We start from the raw sequence: 16,733 nt of genomic DNA, 5'->3' as shown, positions 1-16,733 counted from the left end.
AAAACCCTCCACCATGGCCAAATGGAAGCGGTTCACCTGCTGGACCTCAGATAAAGGCATTCAGCCTGCGCAAACCTTGATGCAGTTAACCCTAGATTACCTTCTGCATCTCAAACTCTAAGGCCTGTCCCTTTCCTCTGTCAAGGTTCACTTGGTGGCTATCTCGGCCTTCCATCCACCACTCGCGGGTAGGTCGGTTTTCACCCAGGACATGACTGTGAGTTCCTCAAGGCCCTTGAGCACCTCAACCTGCACATTCCTCCATGGGACTTGAATCGGGTGCTGTCGCGGCTCACAGGACCCCCCGCCTTCAAGCCTTGAGCTTCCTGCTCTCTTCTTCTCCTGCCCTGGAAGGTTGCATTCCTGGTCGTAGTAACATCTGCCCGCTGGGTCTCAGAGATTAGGGTGCTCACTGCGGAACCAAGGTCCGGCTGAGACCACACCCGGCTTTCCTGCCCAAAATGGTCTCCCAGTTTCATACGAGCCAGGACATTTTCTTAGCTGTTTTCTTTCCAAAGCCTCATAAATCGGAGGAGGATCAGCGTCTGTATTCCCTAGATGTCAGGAAGGTGTTAGCCTTCTACATTGAAAGGACCAAGCCATTCTGCAAGTCGACACAATTGTTCATCCCGGTAGCTGACAGGATGAGAGGTTGCCCAATGTCCGCACAAAGAATTTCATCTTGGGTCACCACCTGCATTCGCTTCCGCCACGATCAGGCGAAGGTGCAACCCCTGGCGATTGTAACTGCCCACTCGACCAGGCTTCTTCGGCAGCCTTTCTGGCCCAAGTACCTATCCATGACATCTGCAGGATGGCCGCCTGGTCATCCATCCGTACGTTCACATCCCACTACACGCTTACCCAGCAGGCCCAGAATGACACTGGCTTTGGTAGGCAGTACTATAAGCCACCTTAACAGATACTGCATGTGAGTCGCCTAGAATGGGATCAACATGAGCAAGCACTTGAAGAAAAAATGTTTACCTATGTTTCGTAATTGTTGTTCTTCGTGATGTGTTGCTCATGTCCAATCCATTACCTGCCCTGCTGTCCCTCTGTCGGAGTTGCTGGCCAGAAGAAACTGAGAGGGTGTAGGGTTGGTACTCAAGGGGGCGCCACAGCCGACCCTACGGATACTGTTAAGGCAAAAATCTCCGACAACTGTGCACGTGGGTGCGCGTCCACCTAGAATGGAATGGACATGAGCAACACATCTCGAAGAACAATCGTTACGAAAAGGTAGGTAACCGTTTTTTGTATTATTTCAGGGACTTCTTCCATCTATAAAGCCACCTGGGTTTTGGTGACTCAGTTCGGAAGACTGAAGTGCACTTAATAATAATATCTGTGCTTTAAACATTCTATAGAATTCAGAGGTGTCTCCATCAGATCCAGGAATCTTCCCTGATTTTAATGATGAAATTGTTATCTGTTTCTTCTCTGTTATTGGACCAGCTAGTACTTCTCTTTCTTTATATGTCAGTCTGGACATTTTAATAACCTGCAGCATATTAGCTCCCAGTTCTTCCAAATTTTTATATCTGTTAGTGTAAATTTCCTGGAAATATTCTTACTAGTATCCTGTGAAGTTCTTGTAAATGTGGTCTCTGCTGTGCTGGCAAAACCTTATCCCTCCCTCTCCGTCCCATGCAGTTAAAATGTAGCTTTTAAAAATGCTTTTGGGCTTCAGTGTCCACATAGTGTTCCTAGGAATTTGTCTGATGATGGTGTTTTTCATTTTCCACTCTCTCCTTATTAAAACTAATCCATAATAATGCTTGCTTACATCTTCACAGATTCTAAAGTTGTGCTTTTCTGTTTTTTAATCTACTCTGTCAGGGAAAACAGGTGAAGATAATGTGAAGGAGTCCCACTGTACTGAACTATGTATAGCATTTTTCTCTTCCTTCTACCTTTAACTGGACCGTGTTTTGTGATAGTTTGTGTGGAGGTTACTTAGCAGGGAAAAATTGTAATATAACATTTTGTTTACAGTTGAATGATATTGTTTAAATGGAATTGTTCTTGGAACTTATTGTGAAATATATTTGATCATTACGGTGTGTCATTAGTATTATAAAGATTTCTTTTGAAAGAAGTAATTTATGCCTCTAATTTGTTAATTTTCTGTTTTCAGGTCAGGCTGCAAACCTACACTCTGAAGCAGGCAACATCAGACATCAGTGTATTGCATTTCTGAATTATGTGAAGGTGTTCATCTTCAGGTGAGATGACACATTCAGTTTCAATAGCCAGTTAATTTATTGTGTGTATTTAGTTTTACATAGCCATCTGTTATGCACCCTTTAATTATATATTGATGTGCTGTTCATTCAGATACCTGGAATCACACAAAACAGAGAATGATGGGTTACTTCATCCATATGAAGAACTGGAAGTCCAGTTCCCTTCAGTGCTGGTTGAGGAGCTTCATGCCTTGACCTTACATATTGGACATCTGTATGAACTCCCAAGTAGTGTCCTGGGAGCATTTACCATTCAACATCAGGCAAAGGTTTGGCTTATCTTTTTAATACATCATATAACAGTCCAGATTTGACTCTTACAAATTATGATGAATAAAAATTAGTTTTATTTAAAAAATGGGAGTGCATCTCATGCACTTATTAGTTAAGTGTCATCCCATATTACTCAAACACAGTTAGTTATTTTTTGACATTGGGTGTATTAGACCTTGCATTTTCTTTGTACAATATTTCCCTTTTAGAATCCTTATTGGTATTATGCTAATAAAATGTAATTATATTTAGAGGTGAATAAATAGGCTTGATCAATCAGCTTGTCATAGTGCTATTATTTGTTTTTCAAAAATTCATTGTGTTTATCCATGATGATAGTGAGAACTCTTGAGTTCCCAACTAGAAGAGGCACTTTTATAAAGACAAATTCTGAAACTTGTCTAAAATAGGAAAAGAGCATATTTGTGAAGGAGAAAACTGCAATAACTCTATTTCCCTTTCTAGAACATTTAATAGACTAGAGTAGTATACAGGTATAAGATTTTTCCTTTTGTGATAGGGAATATTTTTATTTTATTTTGTTTAAAAGAGATTCCATGCTTAGAGTGCTATGCAAATCATTATGGTGAAGGAAAATACCAATGGTAAGGAGTGACATTTAGATTCTTGCCATCCCTGTTTGGGTCAAGGGACTGATGAAGAACTGATGTTCTCTGTCCTAGGGATGGATGCGTTACACTTTGAGTAGCTCTGAGGTCTCAGAGGTTAAAATGGTTAGTGCTCTTGCCTCTGAATGAAAAAATTGATCCTTGGTATGGTCCATTTACCAGTTCTCTGCTATCAGGAAGTTGGTGGTGCTTCACCTGTTCACCTTGAACTAAGATCTGATTAGTTGGATTGTGGGTTAGATTAAAGATTTTGTGAACCTGCTCTAAACCAGAAGAGTAAGTGTGTGAGGAAGAACATTTTCTCTTTCACTTTGGAACGCATTATTTAATACTATACTTGACATCAGTGGGACTCCACATGGTCACAGGAGTCTGCCTGTCCTCATGGTTCTTAGGGTAGGATCCAGGCCTTGCTTAGGAAATATGAAATTAGAAAAAAAAAATTCTCTCTTATCACAGCTGTTTCCTCCATCGTGGCATTTACTGCATCTCCACTTGGATATCCATTGGCTAGTGCTGGAAATTCTTCATGTCCTAGGCGAGAAGATGCTGCGTAAGTCCATGTGTTTATGGTGCATGTTTGTGCTTTGTATATTTTTAGTGATTTAGTTTATCTCCCCTCTCCCTCCCCCCCGCGTTATATATGTTTCTGATCTGAAGTTGTCCAAATTATTTTACTTTCTTTGGGGGTTAGTTTCTTCATTTACTTTATTTTTTTTTTTTTTCGTTTTAATTGCTATTAGAGACATTGGCTAAAATCAAGAATGGTGAGGGCAGGTTATTTTCAAGTTTTCCCACATGCTTTGGCTAGTGCATCTCAGTGTGGATGTACAATACTAATCCAGGGTTGATCCTGTCCTAATGAAGGTTGACAATTAAATCAAATTGATTGTGGATTTGTGCTACTGGGATTAGATTGAGCCACCAAATTATTTTCTCTTGAAACTTCAAATGACTCAAGTTTAATAAAAAAAATACACTTTTGAATGTTGCTTGCAAAAATCAAAAGGTGATGATGAACAGCACACAATGATTTGATGTGAACTGGATGGAAAGGCTATCCAGGAGTGGCTGGTACAGATTTGAAGAGAATGGTCAAGACCATAACGAAACTCATTCGTGTTATGTTGAGGCCATGATTTTAAAAGAGGACACTTCCTCATCAGATCCAAGTAACGTGTCTGTGCTTCATTCATCAGAATTCTTGAGGAGATTTTGTGATTGATTAAAAAAAAATCCTAATTTTTATTCACAGACGACCACTGAGGAGATATTGGGAGAAGAGAGACATTGGCCAAAGGAGTGTATGGAAAATATAGTGAGAAAAGGGCAAACGAATATACGTGGGATTTTTTTAGTGGCTTTACAGGGCAAGGAGCAGACTGAAACTATTAAGCTGTTTGTGGCAGCAACTAAACTAAAGGTCAGGGAATGCAATCGAGGAGACCAGCTTCAAAGCAGTTCAGCTTGCTGGAGAAAAATGGTTGAAATACAAAAGAGGGCAATATGAGTTGCATAGTGAGGATTTTTTATGTATTGTTCATTTGTATATCAGCCAAGTCAAGCACAAAAAATAATTCTGGAGTACTATTTTTTTCCCTTTTCTATAGGTGTTATCACATTGCATTGAAATCCACCTTAGTATAGAGCTTCTAAATAATGTTCCAAGATTGATACATATGTGAATTACAACAATTGCAGTAATCTAGACATTGCGGTATATGAGAGCCAGCTCCTGTTTTAGTCATTCATTCGACGTTATGGGAGTGAAAGAGGCCAACAAGACTTCCTGTTAAGTTTCCATTCATAATACGGTGTTATGGAAAGGCAGATATATACTTATCCAAGAACTACAGGAACATTTAACTGCCACATACAAGTTAGAGTAATAATAATACTTTAATACTTTTACACTAACTAATCTGCACAATGCCCCGTAAGAAAGATTTATTGAAACATATAAGGGCAGATTCTGCCACCTTTACTCATGTTGAGTAAAATCTGACTCCATGTGGTATCCTATTGACCTTTCAGCTGAAATTGAACTTGACCTCAATAGGACCACTCGTGGATTAAGGTGTTGATCAACATGAGAAAAGGTGGCAAATTTGGCCCGTAGCGAATACATTACATAACTGTACAAAATGTATTGTAGTAGGATGTCACATAATAAAGAATTTTCAGCAAAAACAGTTACAATCAAGTGTATGTTCACTTGAATTCAGTACGCGTAACTTTGATATGAGCTGCTCTCAAGCAATGAATTTATAAACATTTATATTGCTTTTTTTTAATGAGTGTGCAAAAAATTTTAGACACTTGATTGCTCAGTTACTTGAGACAGAATGCAGCTGCTATTTAAATTGATAACAAAATGTCTCATTATGTCACTAAGAACCGTACTCGTGCTTGGTCACTTATCCACAGTGTTGTAAGTCCTCTAAAATATTCCAGTCTTTGATTTTGTTCAGCAGTTTAGTTATGGATTCAGTATCCAAAACCCCCCCAAACATCTTGTTGTCCTGGGGGAATTCTGTGTTACTGCGCATGTGCATAATTAATGAGCCATGCATATTTTTAATTTTTTGCGCAGAAAAAAGCTTCTGCTGAAATGTTGCTGCAGTTCTGCCTTTTGCCCACCAGAGGGTGCTGTGGTAATAGAACACAGCAACAGCTCCTGGCCAGCGGGAGAAGAGAGAGCCTGTAGTGCCGCCTTTACAGTGCCTGTCAGGCGAGATCAGGAGACAGGGGCTATGGGGAGACAGACAGTGTGGGGTGCTATGGGGGTGGTCAGACAGGAGCTCATAAGGGCTAGTGGGGGAGGACAGAGTGGGGCAGGGGCTGAATGGAGTGGAGGAACAGGGCCACGGGGGAGTGAGTTGCAGGGCCACATGGTGATGGGGGAGGAGGTGCAGAGCTACATAGGGACAAAAAGTGGCTGATTGGGGGCACAGAGACACTTGGGGACGGGGGAGAGGGTACAGGGACACATAGGAATGGGAGTGGCTGGGTGGGGGAACACAGAGCCGGAAGGGAGAGGGGATACAGAGCCACATGGGGACAGGTGAGGGGTTCAGGGCCACATGGGATGGGGCGAGTGGGTGTCTGAGTGGGGTTGGAGGGACACGTGGACTGGGTGAAGGACACATCGGGGTGCAGGGACACATGGGGACGGGGCATATGTGCCTGTCTGAATGGGAGAGGCTAGGGGTCAGTCAGGGTCTGCATAAGGGAAGCTCCCTAAGAATCCCTCCCTGCCCCCTAAAAAGCTGTTCCATACTCTTCCCACCCTTACCCAACAACCCTCCAAGTTTACTCCCAGTAATTACTTCTCTCTCCCTCAGCAACTCTATTATCCCTGCCTCCCCCAAGCATTTGCATTGCTTCTGAGGGGTGTGGGAAATATGGTTCTGTAGTGTAGTTGAAATGAATTATTTATTACTCAGAGAATCTGTTTGTCAAAAAAACATTTCCTGAATCTTTTTTGTTGTCTGTATTGTTATAGATGTACTTGTTGACAGATATTTTAAAATAAATGACCAAAAATAATTGAAACTGTTTATATCGTGTTATTTTGACCAATAAAATATGCAGAATTTTGCAGTATTTTAAAATATTATGTGCAGAATTTTCAATTTTTTTGGCACAGAATTCCCCCACGAGTAAAGAATCTTGTGTATACGGGATCCACACAGTTTTGTAATGAACAGAGGTAGATGATGTTGCGTGTGAGGGTTGGGGGTTAAGTGTTTTGTTTTTTGAGAACTCTTTCCAAACTGTGGCAGAAAGAGTTGGTGTTATATAAAAAAATAACGGTGTCAAGGCATGGAAGACAAGGTCCCTTCCCCACAGAGCTTTATAATTTAAACAGAGAGAATGCATATAAGCAGAGATAAGGGTATGGGAGGTAATGAAAAGCAGTGTGATTTACTGGTGAAGTTAAGCTTTCATCAGGGTTTTGCCATGATCTTAAAAAAAAATTAAGTGGATTTGATGGGGAAAATTTTGAATTTTGGTTTTCTTGAAATTGATGTTGCTAGGAAATTTTTTTTTCCTTCAGGAAGCAATTTAAAGAGCCTTTTTTGTAATTGAGAGGTGTTAATTGTTGATCAGATTCTGGGTGGCAATCCAGTACACCCTCTGCACACCTCCAGTGCACCCTCTGGGCTTGTGTTTTAGCATTAAAATTCAGTCAACCAGACTATAGTGTATGCATTAATTTTACTCGGTCTTGTATCCTCTATGCCTTGTAGCGCTCCTAGGCTCTTGTTGGTTTTTTTTTTTTCTTCTTCTTTCTTTTTCTCTCTGAAGCAACTCAGGTGAAACCCTGACCCCACAAAAGTCAGTGGGAATTTTGTCATTAGTTTCAATCTTCAAGAATAAAATATGGGCCCAATTCTGCAAGACTTCTGTTCCACTGATGTCAATGAGAGCTCTGCAGGTGGAGGCCTTGTAAGATAAGGCCTTATGAGCTGTCCAGGATTATGGAACCTAGTACTCTTTCCTTAGTTATCTGTGTAACTGTCTCTGTACGTTCTACTTGGCATAGGGTCATGCCAACGTTTTACACAAGCACGTTTTAAGGACAGTGTAGATCTCCCTTCCAATGATAAAATTGTTTGTGGTCAATTCATGTGCCTGTAAAACATGTAACGATTTTAGAACACACGTAAGAACATAATATAAGAACAGCCATACCAGGTAAGACGAATGATCCAGCTAGCCCAGTATCCTGTGTTCCACCAAGGGCTTCAGAGGGAATGAACAGAACAGGCAATCATCCTCTGTCGTCTACTCCCAGCTTCTGGAAAACAGAAGCTAGGGACAGTCAGAGCATGGGGTCGCATTTCTGACCATCCTGTCTTACAGCCATTGATGGACCTATCCTTCATAAACGTAACTCCTTCCTTTTTGAATCCTGTTATAGTTTTGGCCTTCACAACATCCCCTGGCAGTGAGTTACACAGGTTGACTGTGCATTGTGTGAAGTACTTCCTTTTATTTTAAATCTGCTGCCTATTAATTTCACTGGGTGACCCCTAGTTCTTGTGTTTTGTGAACGAGTAAATAACATTTCCTTATTCATTTTCTCCACACCAATCAAGACATCTGTCATATCCTTCTTAGTTGTCTCTCTTTTCCAGACTGAAAAGTCCCAGTCTTTTTAACTTCTCCTCATATGGAAGCTGTTCCATACACCTAATCATTTTTGTTGCCTATCTTTACCTTTTCAAATTCCAATATATCTTTTTTGAGATGGGGTGACCATATCTGCACGCAGTATTCAAGCTGTGGGCATACCATGGATTATGTAGAGGCAATATGCTATTTTCTGTTTTATCATCTATCCCTTTCTTATTGATTCCCAACGTTCTGTTAACTTTTTTTTGACTGTCAATGCACATTGAGCAGATGTTTTCAGAGAACTATTCACAATGACTCCAAGATCTCTTTCTTGAGTGGTAACAGCTAATTTAGACCCCATCATTTTGTATGTGTAGTTGGGATTATGTTTTCTAATGTGCGTTACTTTGCATTTATCAACACTGAATTTTATCTGCCATTTTGTTGCCCAGTCACAAAGTTTTGTGAGATCCCTTTGTAACTCTTCACAGTCTGCTTTGGATTTAACTATGTTGAGTAATTTTGCATCTGCTAATTTTGCAACCTCACTGTTTACCTCTTGTGATAAATGAAATGCGGGTGGGGGGGAGTCCCTTTTATGGACACCCAGCCAGCCAGATAGCTATACAATCCCTCTTAGTTGTTGTTCTCTACTTGCTTTACCTGTAAGGGTTAAAAAGCCTCCCTGCATAGGTAAAAGGAAGAGTAGGCACCTGACCAAAAGAGCCAATGGGAAAGCTAGAACTTTTAAAATTGGGAAATAACTTCCCCTAAGTCCGTCTGTGTTGGGGAGAAGCAGAGACAGGGCTGTAGCTATGCTGTAAGAGTTTGGGCCAGGTATGAAAAATCATACCTAGAAATTACTCATTTGAAACCCCAGATATGTAAGTAGATCAGGAAATGGCTAGGAAGATGCGATCAGGTTTATTTGTTTATTTCTTTATGGCTTCTGGACTCCTCTGTGCTAACCCCAAATGCTTTTATTTTGCCTGTAACCTTTAAGCTGGACCTCAAAAAGGTTATTCTTGAAGCTGAATTTTTGTAAGTGGGTTTTTTTAAATCTAGCAGTAGCCTGAGTTTTCAATGTATTTTCTTTCTTTTTGTTTTTAATAAAATTTACCTTTTTTGAGAACAGAATTGGATTTTGTGTCCTAAGAGGTTTGTGCACATGTTGTTTAATTACCTGGTTGCAACAGCTGATTTCCTTTGTTTTCTTTCTCAGCTCTTCCCCCCGGGGTGGGGGGGGAGGGGTGAAAAGGCTTGAGGGTACCCCACAGGAAGGAATTCCCAAGTGCTCCTTTCTGGGTTCTCAAAGGGGTTTTTGCACTTGGGTGGTGGCAGTATCTATCCATCCAAGGTCAGCTGTAACCTTGGGAATTTAATACAAGCCTGAAGTAGCCAGTATTAATTTTTAGAATCCTTGCGGGCCCCCATCTGCACTCAAAGTGCCAGAGTGGGGAATCAGCCTTGACATCCCTTTTCCCAGATCATTTATGAATATGTTGAACAGTAGTAGTCCCAGTACAGACCCCTGGAGGACACCACTATTTACCTCTCTCTATTGTGAAAACTGACCGTTTATTTCTACCCTTTGTTTCCTATCTTTTAACTGATTTTTGATCCATGAGAAGACTTCCCACTTATCCCATGAGGCTTACTTTGCTTAAGAGCCTTTGGTGAGGGACTTTCTCAAAGGTTTTCTGAAAGTCTAAGTACACTGTATTGATTGGATCACATGTTTGTTGACCCCCTCAAAGAATTCTAATAGATTGGTGAGGCATGATTTCCCTTTACAAAAGCCATATTGAATCTTTCCCAGCAAATTGTGTTCATCTAAATGTCTGATAATTCTGTTCTTTACTATTGTTTCAACCAATTTGCCTGGTACTGAAGTTATGCTTACTGGCCTGTAATTGCCAGGGTAGCCTCAGGAGACTTTTTAAAAAATTGGCGTCACATTAGTTACCTTCCAGTCATCTGGTACAGAGAATGATTTAAGTAATAGGTTACGTGTCACAGTTAGTAGTTCTTCAATTTTATATTTGAGTAACTTCAGAACTCTTGGGTGAATACCATCTGGTCCTGGTGAGTTATTACTGTACAATTTATCAATTTGTTCCAAAACCTTCTGTAATGACACCTCAATCTGGGACGGTTCCTTAGATTTGTCAAACAGAGGCATTTGTTACTGAGAGGAATTTGCAAATGAAGAAACCTTTACTGCAGTGTAGTGACTGCAGGGATTGTGCCAGCAAAGTAGATATTATAATGCCAACCATTCTGTTGTCAACTAGAATAATATCAAACTTTTATGAAAGGGAGAAGACATCAGGGATTAATTTGGAATGGGAAAACTTTCCTCAAATAAGTTTTCTGCTTGTAAACAAAAACGATATTCCTCTCAGAATTGCTTGTTGACCCAAATACAGTGCATAGAAATTGTTGTCTTTGTGTCCGTAGAATCAAGCCGAAGTGTTAAGGAGATCTGATCTTTTGTTGTGTTTTAGGACAAATTGTGTATGCTCACCAATTCATGAATCTAACAGGAGAAAATTTAACCAATATCAGTTTATTTGAAGCCCACTGTGAAAACCTCTTCTGCGATCTGATAAGCTTGTCAATCAGCAAATATACAAAGGTATTATTATTTTATTTCTTTTTTGCAGAAAGCACCTGAAAGCCCCAATCATAATCAGGGCTGCTTTGTGCTAGGTGCTGTACAGATGCATAGGAAAACAGTCCCTTGGTGGTGGTGTTTTAAAATTTTGCCATTGGTTTAATATACCAAATTTTTAAAGAGTGTTATTTGTTAGAAACTCATACTGTGTTGTAGTTATTCATGACCATCTGGCAATTGAATGGGAGAGTAATTTTGAATGCACTGTGTACAGAACTGAAGTGTGTGCCTCATTTAATAAGTTCAGTGTGCTGGGTTTCATGCCAAACGTGAGCTGTAGATGCAGAAAATATCTTTCCATACTTTCTCAAAAGGAACAAAAAGAGTGACTAAAACCTTGGCAGTAAGCTAACTGGGCGCTTACTTACAATGTCATATTACGCTTTATATTTATGCCACTCCTATTTCAACAACCTCAGCTTTCTGTTACAGCTTCTTTACATTGGTCAAGGGAAACTTTGGGTGGACGGACAAGAGCTAGCTGTGTTCAAGCTAGCATGCTAAAAATAGCAGTATAGCCAAAGTAGCAGGACCAGCAGCTTGCACGTGCCACCTGAGTACAAACTGGCCTGGACCTCTTGGGTGTGTACTTAGGCAACTAGCCCATGTTGCCCCTGGCTACGCTGCTATTTTTATCACACTAGTTGACCAGAGCTAGTGCTTTTCTGTGTACCTGAGCAGCATGCTCCCAGCTGCAGTGTAATGTACCCTTTTTTGCGTAACTCTTTTTTTATTTGTATATATAAACATTGGTGCGCTGACTTTTCTTCACAGCCTTCTATCATCAGCAGATCTAAACTAGGAAGTCTGATTGCTCTATATACCAGCCAGTAGAGTAATCTCACATTCTTTGATATGTTGTCACTGTGGATTCTGCTCTAGGTGCACACACATCTCTGTTTCTCTGAGTGTGAGAAACTGAAAGGTAACTCACCACAAGACTGCTTTACATATTAAAAATCAGTCTAAAGAGAATTTCTCTAAACAAAAAGTAATAATCAGATAACGCACATGATTCAAAATGTGCTCTTTGGAGCATATTAAAATAATGTCTTATTGCAGGACCACCAAAATACTACTATGTGAAATATTGTAGGGACATTGAGGCATTTTAACATATTCCCATGAACAAAAACTCTCCTCAGTTGAACAAATTTTGTTCTGTTAGCATTACACATAACGATTAAGGGATTTGCATGTTAAAAATAATAAATACTAAATCATTTGGAAGCTTTTACTTCTCTTCCCAGGAACATCAAGTGAATCTAATCAATCATTTTCTCTCTCTTTCACTAATAGACAATGAATTGGTATTTAGTGCTATTTCTTTTCATTAGTACTTAGAACATCCCTTTCACTTATTAAATATTTTTTTGAAAGGTCATTTGAACCTGATTTAGTAAAAGCTTAAAAGTAATGCTACTTATACTGTACATTGGTAGATAATGGTTCCTTTGCTATGTGCATGATTTATTTTAGATGTTAATGGAATAGTGCATTGCGCTGCACAAGAATCTTCTGTAATTGTGTATAAATTCTACATTGTTGCAAGAAAGAGAATGGAAATATTAGTATGTAAAATGCAACTTCAGATAGCCTGCTGCTCTGTGAGTGAATGGACTTCATATTTTCTTCACCAGGTTAGACCATCGGAGGCTCTAACTAGTCACCACTACCCCTGTAGTTGCATTAAGGAATTATGGGTTCTGCTTATTCATCTGCTGGACCACAGAAATAAAGGGTCTCAGACAGAGGTAAGTGGAAACATTGCTGCATGCACAGCATGAGGAAAATATAGGAAAGTGTTTACAAAACATTCAAATAGTGATTGGTCAATTACCAAATTAAGCACCAGATTGTGCCATGAATGCACCAGTTCACATCCAGCGTGATGCAGAGTTGCCCCATCAGGAGCTTTAGGAGAGATTATGCTCCCTGACATACAAGAGACAAATGTGCCAGCTATGTCACCTTAGCCCCCACTCTTGAGAGTTTGTTGTGTCCTGGTTTGAGTTTTGTCACTGGTAGTTTTCTTGTGGCCCAGGGCACTGATAGGGAGCAGTCCCTGTTTTCAGGAAAGCAAGGCAATTGAGGCTGTTACTCTCTATTGAGGTGGGAGGGGGACCACAAGAGAAGGGCAGTAGTCCTTGCATAATTGGCCCTCCGACACACCCACCCACCCACCGTTAGGCCATTTGCACGGCAAGGCCCAGCTACAATCTTTCCCTGAATATTTATTAGAAGACATTTCAGAAAAGCTTCTTTGAAAGCGCCAATCTTCATGAAATCCAAAGCACTGTTCTTCTTTCAAATGGGGTTTAAATACGCATTACTGCAGTGCATAGTCTGTATATCATCAAACAGCTTCACGGTAGAGTATTCAGAATTTTTAATGTGAGCAGACATAAAAAAGTCTCTTTAGTGAAAATTTTCTGATTGTAAATTATTTGTGCTACAGTAGCATCTACAAGTCACAGTCAAGATCAGGGTGCCAGTGTGCTAGGTGCTGTACAAATGCTGAGCATAACAAAGTCTATATTCCTGAAGATCTTATAACATAATTAGACAAGACAGACAAAAGGTGGTTGAAGAGAGGAGTGTTGTTCCCATTTTTAGAAATGGCACATCTGTATGATTTGGGTAAAGGAATGGAGAGTATTCTTAACATTTGAGGATGACACCAAGCTGGCAGGATTTGCAATCAGTTTAGAGTGCAGAATTAGAATTCAAAATGAGCTTGCCGAATTGGTATGAGTTCAGCAAGCTGAAATTCAGTAAAGACAAGTGAAAAGGAAAAATCACTTAAAAATCACTTCACTTAGAAAGGAAAAATCAAATGCACACTACAAAATAGAAAATAACTGGCCAGCTGAATAGGCTCTGGGGTTATAGTGGATCACAAATTGAGTACGAGTCATCAGTGTGTTGCAGTTGCGAAAAAGGCTAATGTCATTCTGGGGTATATTAAAAGGAGTGTTGTATGTAAGACCAGGGAGGTAATTGTCCCACTTTACTCAACACTGGGGAGGCCTCAGCTGGAGTACTGTGCTCAGTTGTGAGTGCCCCACTTTAGAAAAGATGTATACAAATTGGAGAGTGTCCAGAGGAGAGCAATGAAAATGATAAAAGGTTTAGAAAACCTGACCTATGAGGAAAGGTTAAAAAAAACCTGGGCACATTTAGTTTTGAGAAAAGAAGACTGAGGGAGGACCTGATAAGTCTTCAAATAATAAAGAGGACAATGATCAATTATTCTCCATGTCCACTAAAGGTAGAACAAGAAGTAATGGGCTTAATCTGCAGCAAGGGAGATTTAGGTCAGAAAATAGGAAAAGTTTCTAACTCTAAAGTTTCTAACTATAAGGGCAGTAAAGCTCTGGAACAGGCTTCCAAGGAAAGTTGTTGAATCGCCATCACTAGAGGTTTTAAGAATGGATTAGACAAACACCTGTCAAGGATGGTCTAAGTTTACTTGCTATGGCCTCAGCTCATTGGGCTGGTCTTGATGACTTCTTGAGGTCCCCGCCAGCCGTACAGTTCTATAAGTCTATGATTAAGTGACTTGCCCCAGGTCACAAAGGAGGTCTGTGATGGAACAAGGAATTGTTTCACTTCTCAGGCTAATGTGCTAACCAGTGGACAGTCCTTCCTTCCCATTGTGCTGGGCTGTGGCAGAGCTCCAGACTTTAAAAAGATCTCCTGACTCCCCATCCAGTGCCTTTAACACAAGATCATAATAAATATAAAAATGTCAAGCTAGCTCCTTTAATTAAAATAAATAAATGTGTAGGCCTTGTTCTCTCTTACTAGATCTTTCCCTAGCTAATATTATTTCATATAATTATTTATCTGCTATATGAAGTGCAGGCAAACTGTTATCCATTTTGAGAACTTGGTTGTGTCTAAAGTTCCTGTTCCATTTGATATATTTTATGTATTCTGAGACTTGTTTTTAAAGAATATTTTCATAAACTGTTTTTCACTTTCAGGGTTTAAATAGTTCAGTTTTTCTTTTGTTAGACAGGTCAACTACAGTCCACACCAGTGCAAGATGATTCTGTTTTCCTCATTCTTTTGAGGATGGTAGAATGCACCACCTTCTAGACCCTGGCTCTATGTGCTTTTGAGCTAGCCTGTAAAAATTCTAGGAGCATGTTCTCCCATGATGACTAATGGTCATCCTTTCACTGCTCTTGTTTTCCATTTGCCTTCTGAAGAATAAAATCCTAAAATGGCTCTAGGTTTTCCTGGGTGCCACTTAACTTTTGTTATTCAGTATTTTTTTAATGACTGTCAGCTTGTTTTTTCCTTTAATACCAAAAGGACAATCTTAATGAGTAAACAGGATAGTATTGAGGGAAATCTCTTTAACATAGACTTAGATTATCATTTAATCTATTGTACAAAGTCATTTAACGCAGCCCTGGTGGGCTTTCTCTGTTCTCTGCAGTCTTTTTGGAGCTGGGTGAATAAACTTCTGAAGAAAGTCTTTGAAAGACCCAGTACTGCAGAAGGGATGTCTGTTTTTGAGCTAGTGCAGTGCAAAGATCCATTAAGTTTTAGCTGGTGGATTATTACTCATCTGGCATCACTTTACCAGTTTGACCGTAACGGAAATGTAGAGGAAAAGGTAGGTTTGTATTTTCTAATATTTTAACATTTTATTTACACCTGTAATCTCATGCAGGTATTTGGTGGTGGAAAATGGAAATTGGAAAATGGATCAGTGTTGTTACGCTAATTTTTCATGTTACGAAGTTCCTTTAAAGGTTCATGATTTTAAGGCGTACTGCTTGCAATCTATTCCATGAGCCCTGAGCATATGGATCTAAAAAACATGGATTCAGTCAGTAAACCAAGTAAGGGGACTAGAAAGTCCTGCTAGTTAGCAGTCCATGTACTTATTGCTAAAAGAAAAGGAGTACTTGTGGCACCTTAGAGACTAACCAATTTAATTGAGCATAAGCTTTCGTGAGCTACAGCTCACTTCATTGGATGCATATTGTGAGCTGTAGCTCATGAAAGCTTATGCTCAAATAAATTGGTTAGTCTCTAAGGTGCCACAAGTACTCCTTTTCTTTTTGCGAATACAGACTAACACGGCTGTTACTCTGAAACCTGTACTTATTGCTGTAGCATATGTTTTAAGACTGTCCGCCTTCAGCATAACTGCTTCATTGAGTTCACTGCTTCAGTAACTGAACATGTTAGAATGATTATTTGCATTGGATGCTAGCTTCATGTAGGTTTTCTATTCTTTAAATGAGGTGTAAAGCTGAAGCATTGACTGCACTCAGTCATTAATGCCACTTGTCATAAGAGGTAAGGGTGTTAATGTTGGTGCTCTCACTGAATTCCAGTCTGGCTAATTACATTCTGCCTAAGTAATTTCCCTTGCAGTTTAAATTGCATTCATATTTTTCTTAATTTCCTGTTATAAACTGTTATGTAGTGTTGCTGTGTACTGTTAAATAAACTGCATATTATTAAGGTTGCTTGACACTTCCCATTAGAAGATCCTGTTTTCAATTATGTATGACTTTTTGCCAAACTTTATCCATTTGGGCTGAGATTTCCCATGCCAGATGTCTGCCGCAGGATGAGTTTCGTAGTTTTTTTGTTTTTGTTTTTTGAAAAATTTCACTAAAACCGTTAAGCTGTTTCTGAGCATGAGGCTAGGAAAAAATACATTGTTTCGCACTAATAAAAAACAATTGGCAGCTTTTTCTTTGGAGAACTCTAGTGTCCTGGTGCTTTGGAGCAGGGGCTTGAAATTTGGCA

At 39.8% G+C, this 16,733-nt stretch overlaps 1 protein-coding gene across 1 annotated transcript in view; it reads left to right on the top strand.

Moving 5' to 3' along the window:
- The window catches only part of MMS22L (MMS22 like, DNA repair protein), a 150,152-nt gene that overhangs the window by 15,918 nt on the left and 117,501 nt on the right, over positions 1–16,733 (top strand). The window contains exons 5-10 of the mRNA XM_084622589.1: positions 2,141–2,228; positions 2,341–2,518; positions 3,611–3,704; positions 10,783–10,913; positions 12,593–12,706; positions 15,403–15,582. Of these exons, the coding sequence (XP_084478715.1) occupies positions 2,141–2,228; positions 2,341–2,518; positions 3,611–3,704; positions 10,783–10,913; positions 12,593–12,706; positions 15,403–15,582 (785 nt within the window). The remainder of the gene's footprint in view (positions 1–2,140; positions 2,229–2,340; positions 2,519–3,610; positions 3,705–10,782; positions 10,914–12,592; positions 12,707–15,402; positions 15,583–16,733) is intronic.

Source organism: Lepidochelys olivacea, assembly GCF_965140295.1.
Source record: "Lepidochelys olivacea isolate rLepOli2 genome assembly, chromosome: 3".
NCBI lineage: Eukaryota > Metazoa > Chordata > Testudines > Cheloniidae > Lepidochelys > Lepidochelys olivacea.
The sequence above is the reverse complement of the archived record's forward strand: the minus strand, read 5'-3'. Positions and strand labels throughout refer to the sequence as shown.